Raw genomic sequence first — 9201 nt, 5'->3', positions numbered from 1 at the left:
ACTACACACAGCTTATTTACAAAACTTGATTCACAGCAACCTCTCCCTGTGCTATTCATCATGTAAATCACGTGGTAAAAGAGAAGCTGAAATCCCTGTGATACTGTCATGAATCCACAGCTACCTACATCATGGCTGTCCCTGAGGTGCACAGTGGGGACATACAGAATGTCATGGCAACAACAGAGACAAGCAGGAAAGAAAGCCTACATCCTCCTGCCCCATGGCAGACTCCTCCCAGCACTATATGGGGAGACTCTCTCTGAAAGGCCAGCAGCACCCTACCTATGGCATAGGCTGACCCCACCTTAGGCTCTGTACTGCTGGCCCTTTCTGCCCATGAAACACAGGCTGGCCCCAGCATTAGAGCAGTATGGGATGCTCCCTAAGGGACCAGCAGTTCAGGGCTTCTGATACAGGGGCTGGCCTGGCACAATAGGGCCTATGACACATAGGCTGGTCTTGCAGCACACGGCCTTTGACACACAGGCTGGTCCTGGCAGTATAGGCTTATGACACAGAGGCTGGTTCCACAGTACAGGGCCTATGAGACATGGGCTGACTCAGCACTACAGCGCCTATGACAACCGGCTGGCCCTGCAGTACAGGGCTATGATACAGGGCTACACCACACGGGCTGGCCTCTCAGTACAGGGCCTAGGACACATGGGCTGGTTCCACAGTACAGGGCCTATGAGACATGGGCTGACTCAGCACTACAGCGCCTATGACAACCGGCTGGCCCTGCAGTACGGGGCTATGATACAGGGCTACACCACACGGGCTGGCCTCTCAGTACAGGGCCTAGGACACATGGGCTGGCTCCACAGTACAGGGCCTAGGACACATGGGCTGACTCAGCACTACAGCGCCTATGACAACCGGCTGGCCCTGCAGTACGGGGCTATGATACAGGGCTACACCACACGGGCTGGCCTCTCAGTACAGGGCCTAGGACACATGGGCTGGCTCCACAGTACAGGGCCTAGGACACATGGGCTGGCCCTGGCAATACTGGGCCTGAGACATGGGCTAGTCCCGCAGTACAGGGCTTATGAGTCATGGGCTGGTCTCGCAGTACAGGGCCTATGAGACATGGGCTGACTCTGATGACACAGGATCTGGCCCAGCCGTACAGGGCCTATGACCCATGGCTGGCCCGGCAGAAAGCGGTGGGCCTCCCTCTCCTAGTCAGAGAACCTGACTCCCTCCCCTCAAGCCACGGCGGCCTTTAGCGATGACGTAAGAGAGGCGTGTCCCCGGCGGCCATCTTGGTAGAGAACCCGCCCATCAGCCTGACGTCACGCTTCAGACCCGGCCCACTCAGCGTGCTCGCCACAGAGCCCCTCCCACAGAGCCTGGGACCTACCCGGAGCCGCCCTCCTATTAGCGGAGCGACCCATCAGTCAGGCCTCGGGCCCGCCCCTTGACGGCTCTCTGCCGCCCCGGCAGGGGGCCAGTCTCGGCGGAGCGGGGAGCACGTCATTCGCTGCCGCTCGGGACGGGAGTGAGGCGGCCGCTGCGGGGAGAGGCCGGGGAGCGGCCCGGAGCGGTCCCGCGCAGCCGCGGCCAGGTGAGGGGCGGAGAATCGGGGACGAGGGGGCCTGTGAATAGTAACGAGGGGGCGTGGCCATGAATATTAATTACGGCGGGGCGGTATTAGGAATTGGGCGCCCTCCTGACTCCTCCGCGCGCTCGCGAGTGTTGGGGACCCCGGTGTTCGTTACTGCGGGTCAGGGGATAAGCTGCGTATCGTGCCGCGGGCGGAGGGCGCGGCCATGGCCGGGGGACGGCTCGCGTAGTGTCCATCCGCCGGCCTGTGCATATTAAAGAGTCGGCGTGTGTATACCCTGGGCTAATTATTACTATGACTGAGTATTGGCTCATTAATAGGCATGCCGGGGGCCCTAGATACTAGCCCCTGGCTGCGTGGGTGGCCCCTGCCTCAGCAATACCCTGAATAGCTAATGAGGAGGGGGGAGCTCAGTGGTTTGAGCATGGGCCTGCTCACCCCAGGGTTGTGAGTTCAATCCTTGAGGGGGCCATTTGGGATCTGGGGGGGGGAAATTGGGGACTGGCCCTGCTTTGAGCAGGGGGTTGGAGTAGATTGAGGTCCCTTCCAGCCTTGAGATTCTGTGAATGAGGGGTTTCAGAGTAGCAGCCGTGTTAGTCTGTATTCGCAAAAAGAAAAGGAGGACTTGTGGCACCTTAGAGACTAACCAATTTATTAGAGCATAAGCTTTCGTGAGCTACAGGGGTGGTTCCTGTTCCTGAGGCACAGGGATTATTGGCCTGGGGCTCGGAGGTGCTGCTTTAGGCCTGCAAAACATCACTGCCTTTTTTTTTTTTTTTTATAACAGTGATGCATATTTTTAAGCATTTTTTAATTTTTATCGATTGCAGATTTTCACAGTTGCGAGATGGGAAGGAGGGACGGGGGGCACAGACTGTAACTCGTTAATGACAGCAAGGGTTGACAGTCACAAAGTCAAAGCTTTCGAAGCATTAAAACACACATTGTCAATGTCAGAATACATGAAATAAATATCCTTACATCGAACTCTAATAAGTTCCCAAGCAGCGTTTTGCTGGCTTTGCCCATCTGTTAATTGTGATCATCATCCACAGAAATGTTTATTGGCCGTTTGCGGGTGCCCGGTGAAATCAACTTTTACTGATAACACTCTGATTCTTCCAAGCCTACTCTTGTCCATTGGAAGGTGCTGGCTGGGCAGTGGCGGGTGCTGCCCTCAGTTGGGGTCGTGCAGCCTGCAGCCAGGGTAGGCCTCAGTGTAAGGCCTTTCAGAAAGCCCCCACCCAGCAGCTGTTGGGACAGGATGGTAAATCTGTTTGAAACGCTTGAGTGTTTCCGTAGGGCCGAATCTCAGCCCTTGCTCAGAATTTGAGTGACCAGGCTGTGCACAGGGAGATCTACAGGGTATGGGGGCGGTGGGCAAGGAATCCTCCTCCAGGCTCAGTAGCGCAGGCAGGCATGGCTAGTGGATCTGCTTAGTTAAGGAGTTAAGGAGCCTTGTCCCAACAGCTGCTAGCCTGGGGTTTATTGGATTTTCTGAAAAGCCTTGAGTTTGCATGGTTGCAGGCTGAACCGCCCAAGCACACAGGGAAGCAGCCCATCTCCAATCCATCCCACCCCTGTCCACCCAGCATCTTCTTATGGTCATGAGTCACTTTACTCCTCCCACATAAACCCTTGCACTGTGGAGTACAGGGAGCCCACCCAGAACACAGTTCTGCAGCATTTGGGGAATGCAACCCTCCGTGTGTGGTCCTACCTCTCTTTTGCTCTCCATAAAGTAGAACTTCATCAGTTCTGCTGCTGCCCTGGAAGGAGTGAGGCCAGGATTTATTTTCTAGTTTGTGATATTCTATACTTTGGGGGAGTGTCCTAGAACCCCCATAGTCCTCATTTTTATATAATCATGATCTTACCTTCCTTTATATCCTTTATATGTATCAGGGGAAAGGTTATGATCCACTGAAAGCCATTTCTCTATCCATATATGTAGGGTGATCAGATGTCCTGTTTTTAAAGGGACAGTCCCGTTTTTTGGGACTCTTTATTATATAGGTGCCTATTACCCCCCATCCCCTGTCCTGTTTTTTCACAGGTGCTATCTGGTAACTCTACATATATGTACATCATTAATGTATATGAAGTATATGTGTTGTATGGTTGTCACTAAAACATGCTGTAAGTTGGGGAATCAGACAGATATTAGCTCCCCAGAGGCAACAGCAAGAAAAGTAACCAACACCGGGGCGGGGTGTCAAACAACCCATCAACAACCATTGTCCAGCAAGAGAGCTGCAATGCAGTGACTCATCTGCATGAGGCCACACCAGGGGAATTGCTCAACCTTGCCTGAAGACTCAGCAATGCCCACCCAGACATGCCTGGACTTGTGTTTTCCAAGCATATGGATTGAGGGTATAAAACCGAATACAGGGGGCCCATGCTTGCCTTTCTCCTTCCCCCATCTATGCTGCAAGCAACAAAGACACTCTGAAGACTCCAACTGAGGGGGCTGGCTCAGATTTCAAGGGTGAAATCTCTGTACTATGAACTGCAATATTCCAGTGGAGTGGGAAAACTGCTTAATCTAGATGTTGCCCAGTCTACTAGGGTTGAGAGTTTAGACTGAGTGCTTATATTTTATTTCTTTTGGTAACTAACTCTGACTTTTTGCCTTTCACTTAATTTCACTTAAAATCTCTTTTTTGTAGTCAATAAATTTGTTTTACTGTTTATCTTTACCAGTGAGTTTATATGAAGTGTGTGGCAAATCTGCTCAGGTTTTGCAAAGGCTGAGGTATATCCACTTTCCATTGATGAAGTGGTGAACCGATTAATAAATCTGCATTGTTCATCTTGAGCAGTGCAAGACAGTATATTCCTGAGGTACAGTGTTGGGAGCTGGGGAGATTTGTCTCTGGTGCCGTTCTCTGTGTGATTCATGAGTGGCTCTGGGAGCATTCATGCAATCTAGCTGGGCGTTGGGTCTCCAAATGCGGCTGTGTTGAGTGATAACAGCACCTGGAGGGGTTTGGTGCTGGTCACTAGCAAGGCATTATGAGAGACAGCCCAGGCTGGAGAGAGATAAGGGGGCACAGTGGTCCCACAATCCCAGGCTGCACCCCGGGGATCCCGTCACAGCACATTTTCAACTTTGCCTCAAATACCTAGCTAACACCACCTCACAATGCATTCAGCAGCACGAGAAATTAGGCCCGGGAAATCATCTCAAGTTGAATTTCCTTCCTTTACTATCTCCCTATGGCTTGTCTGCTAGAAGTTGTTGATATTTAACTTTGTGTGTTTGTATGGAAAAGTAACTTGGGGAGGGGGAATGTACAGGTAAAGCTTTGATAGTTTGTTGATTCCACTGCATTGTAGACAGATGACTTCTTAGACTGCAGAGTTCTCCAGTAAGAAGGGTGAAAAGGGTTGTGGTGACAGCCTAGAGGGTGGGTTTTGGTTCTACAGAAGCCAAGGAGGGTTTGCAAACTTTGAAAAAACATGTTTAAATCATCATGGGTGAAATAGGTTTGTTGGCAGCTACTAGACTTGTTCATCACTAATACCTTTTTCAAAACTAAATGGAAGTTAGCAAATCTTTTCCTAAAATATGCAGAGCCCAATTGAGTGTCCTCGCTGAACTATGCTCAACACAGAAACAGAATGGAGGTACAGGAAAGGTGGCTTTAAGCTGCCTTTTCACCTCTCCAGACCATGATTATTGTAGCCATGCTGGTCCCAGGATATTAGAGAGACAATGTGGGTAAGGTAAATATATTGTAGTGGACTAAGAGAAGATATTACCTCACCTACTTTGTTTCTCTTTATACTGTGAGGCATCTCACTCACAGCCTAGTTAGGACAGCCTCATGACGGTGCCCCCTAGTGGCTGTGGCCCATTAGTGGCTCTTGAAGCAACTGAGGGTAGCTGGAGCAAAGCAGCACTTAGATTAACCTCCTACTTCCAATATGTTGCTTATGATGGCAGTTGTGAAGGAAGATGGCAAAGATCTGGTTATGTTGGCTATATGTTAGCCAAGGAAACCTCTATGTAAGGATCTTTCCCAGTGGGCAGATCCAGTACCTTTTATGACTCTTTTACACCTCCGGAGCAGCATCAAGAGCGTGTAGGGGAATGGAGAATTCGGCCTGCAGTATATAGCCCAAGAGGAGTAGATTTTTAGGTCTTTTACATCAAAGAAGTCCTGTTTCTGTCACTCTTGATACCTTCTCTTAGACTGTCTTAAGAGACCTGCACTCTGTAGTAATGTCATTATTCATCGTTTTCATACGCTGGTCATGAATTTGTATTTCCATTAGGAGACCTCGTTTGATAAAAAGGACTGCTGTTTTGCTGTTGGTTTAAAAACATGTTTATACCACCAGTAGAGGATGTGGCTGTGCACTTTAACATAAATCAGTGAGTAGTACTGGGATGTGTCAAGTGTATGCACTTCTGTGTGGTGACTGATCCTTGTATATATTTTATTTTGTCTTAAAGGTTAAATGAAATGCTTAAAAATGAATAAAACACATCTTTCATGAAATTCAGACGAGGCTTTCAATTTGGTGACGCTGATGTAAATCTGGAGGCTCTGAAATGGGTAGATTCACTCCAGGTGTACTCTTGTATAACTGAAATCAGAATCTGGTCTAGGAGATGTAGACTAACATTTGGTCTGTTATTATTTTTTAAAAAAATCATTCTTTTTGTCATTTCAGGTTGATGTGATTAGATGACTGAGTCATCTGTTTAATGTTTCAGAGTCTGCCATCTTGATATTTTTATGTACACACCATTAGCTTTAATGGGCGTGTAGGATGAAAATGAATCCTTTAATAGGTGTCATAGCCCTGGTAAAGCTCCTCCTATTGGAAACTCAACCTGGCTGCTGTATTTGGACCCACATGCTGGGCCTGTGTGATTTTGAGCTCCCCCTGGTCACTGGGTAGGCTCTAGCCACCATCTGTGGCATCTCTGACACACTTCCTGGTCACAAACTCTCTGCCTCAGTTTCCTGGTCACTCTTGAGCATTCTTTGGGATTTTGGCCAGTGTCCTTTCAGGGTTCCAACTCCCCTTTTTCTTGGACCACACTTCTGGTGAAGCCTCAGATGGTGCTTTGGCAACTTAGAAGGTCCCCTCTTTTTCCAAAAGTATGTCCTGTCCCTTTTGTTCCTCCCTTTTAAAGTTCTCCGCCTTTGAGTTTTTAAAAGGCTATTCTCCTTTTGGAGATTTTCTCTTCCTCTCGAGCTCTGGAGAGAACTGGTTTCATGTGGGTTGGAGCTGTCCCTTTGTGCTGCCAGGGCTAGGCCTGTTCATTTGCTGAGAATCCTTAATAACTGTCTTGTTCAAAATTAGACACTAAGGCACCATTCCCTTAATCCTTTGCAGAGGAAGTGTCTGCTAGTCAAGATATTGTCAAGGAGGTTACCTACCTAAATAGTATGGGAACTTATGTTAACATTGGAGAGTCTAGTCTATACAGTACAGGGGTGTTGTTTAACATAATAGTCCTGTGAGTTGGGTATCATCTCTCATGAGTTACCAGCACCATACGAACCAGGTTATTGAGCCCTTATCTCTGAGTGCATTGTCACGTTATTTTCCTTGGCTGCTGTTTGAATTAATTATGAAGTCAGTCTATAGAACAAAATTATCTTCAGTGTTCTTCAGTGAGACCCTACTTATGACCGATGGTTTTTTTCCTGTCATGTATTATTAGCAGAGCTGGCTTCAGCCCATAAACCCATCAGAAAGAAATAGCATAATCCATCAAAACGATTCCATAACCAACTTCTTCACTTGCATTTCCTGATGTGTTCCAACTGACAGTTTTACATTAACTCTGTTGACGCTAATTTAATCATTAAATCATACTGGTTTTTCCATTTGATAAGCCCCAAATGATGTTTGTATTGGTAGAAAGGGTGGGTTCAGTGTGCAACTTACACTACATATATTTTTTTAAAATCATATTTAATGTTCACATTTTTCTTCTTCAAGTGTGTTCAGTCTTTGCTTTCACAGCATCCTAGCAGCGATATATTATGACTAATTTGACTATTCCCCCCATCCCCTTCACAAAACTTGCACATATATGTGAGGAGTTTTTTCTATTCAGTGTTGAGGTATTTCCCCCCCCCCCCAAATTACTTGTTTTTCCCATGCTTTTATCCTTCTTTTTTCCTTTCTTCTTCCTCATAGGATTCCATCACTTTTTTGAAAAGATGGGAAATGTGGAAAGCAGTTGCTATGAGAATCACCTTTCAAGGTTTCTTCCTGAGGAAAAGACAGATATTGATGAAGTATTTGATACCTTATCCGGGTTGGATGGATCGGGAGGACTAAAGACTGGAAAAGCTACCAGAAAAGCTGTGACCCTGGCAATGTTAAAGGCAAGAAAACCTATCATGCTTAATATGTCTGTAATGTAATTTATTGAATATTTTTCTAGAGAAGAAATAGAGATTCATGGGTAGTTAATTTTAGGTGTTATTTCATTTTAACTACATATTAAATATTTATTTTTGAGGAGGATAGACATATTTATTTTTTTTTCTTACAGTTCAAGATTATTAATAACTGAGGTTTATTTGTACTCAGTATCACTTCAGTTGCATCCAACTAAATAAACAACAGGTCTGATTCTGATGTATCTTAGCCCGAATATGAATATGTTTTGCAGAAGCCAACCAATGGAGAGAATATTTCTCTTACCCAGAATTTATGCGTATGTTGTAATTTACAGAATTTCTTGGCAAGTTGTAACATAATTAGATTTATGTTTGGTTATGTCATTCTTGACCGCACTCACAGCCACTAATCTTCACCCTTGTACTGAAGTGAGAACATTTAATTTTGCATGATTAAGCCATGGCTGTCTGTTTTAACACATTAACATATATTACACTCTGTGATTAACTTTGCATTAATTTTCTAATCAAGTAAAAGGAGGAAAAATATTTTTGTAGCATTGATAACTTTAGTGTGACAGCAGTCAAATGTCTAAACTGAAGTAATATTAAAAGTGTGTTTTAATATACACTACAGAATAGGGTCAGTTAAGTAAGAGCTCAGTGAAAAGGGGCATGTGGTTTAGTGATAGGGTACTGAACTGGGATCCAAGAGACCTACTTTATCTTCCCAGCTCTGCCATTAACTTGCTCTGTGAACTTGGGCAAGTAACATCCCCTCTCTATGCCTCTGTTTTCCCAGCTACTCTTTTGACTATATTATCAGTATAGTCCTTGTCCACTGGTGGCAACATATAGGGAATGTGTAGCTACATGCAGCAGTGAAAGGCACTGCCGGGGGAAGGCAGATGGGGCAGTCTCCAGCAGCAGGAAGCTCCCGGAGCCTTTCCCCACTGCCTCTCCTCTGCCAGAGCATCTTCCCATGGCCAGAGTCTTTCCCTGCTATGGGGAATGGCTCTGGCAGAGGGGAGCCAGAGGGACACTACACTGCTAACAGTAGCAGTGTACATGTGGCATGCACTGCTTGGGGCCTGAAGAGAGCCGTGTAGAGTATCTACCCTCAGGTTCTGGCATGCTTCTATTCTACTCGCCTAAGCTGTGCCTCACCATGGACCCTGCTCTTTAAACTCATGCCAACTGAATATGCAGTGTCTGTTCTCTACACGCTACTGTAAGTGTAAATCTACC

General features: G+C 46.7%; 1 protein-coding gene across 2 annotated transcripts in view; it reads left to right on the top strand.

The window, feature by feature from the left end:
• Window positions 1-1489: 1489 nt before the first annotated feature.
• MEAK7 (MTOR associated protein, eak-7 homolog) overlaps window positions 1490-9201 on the top strand; it is a 23780-nt gene continuing 16068 nt past the window's right edge. For both annotated transcript variants that reach the window (XM_073308081.1, XM_073308080.1), the window contains exons 1-2: window positions 1490-1573; window positions 7745-7935. In XM_073308081.1, coding sequence (XP_073164182.1) covers window positions 7768-7935 — 168 coding nt within the window. In that variant the 5' untranslated portion in view covers window positions 1490-1573; window positions 7745-7767. The remainder of the gene's footprint in view (window positions 1574-7744; window positions 7936-9201) is intronic.

The sequence above is a fragment of the Lepidochelys kempii genome, chromosome 12 (assembly GCF_965140265.1).
Source record: "Lepidochelys kempii isolate rLepKem1 chromosome 12, rLepKem1.hap2, whole genome shotgun sequence".
NCBI classification, from domain to species: Eukaryota; Metazoa; Chordata; order Testudines; family Cheloniidae; genus Lepidochelys; species Lepidochelys kempii.
Note: the sequence above shows the minus strand (reverse complement) of the source record. Positions and strands in the feature narration are given on the sequence as shown.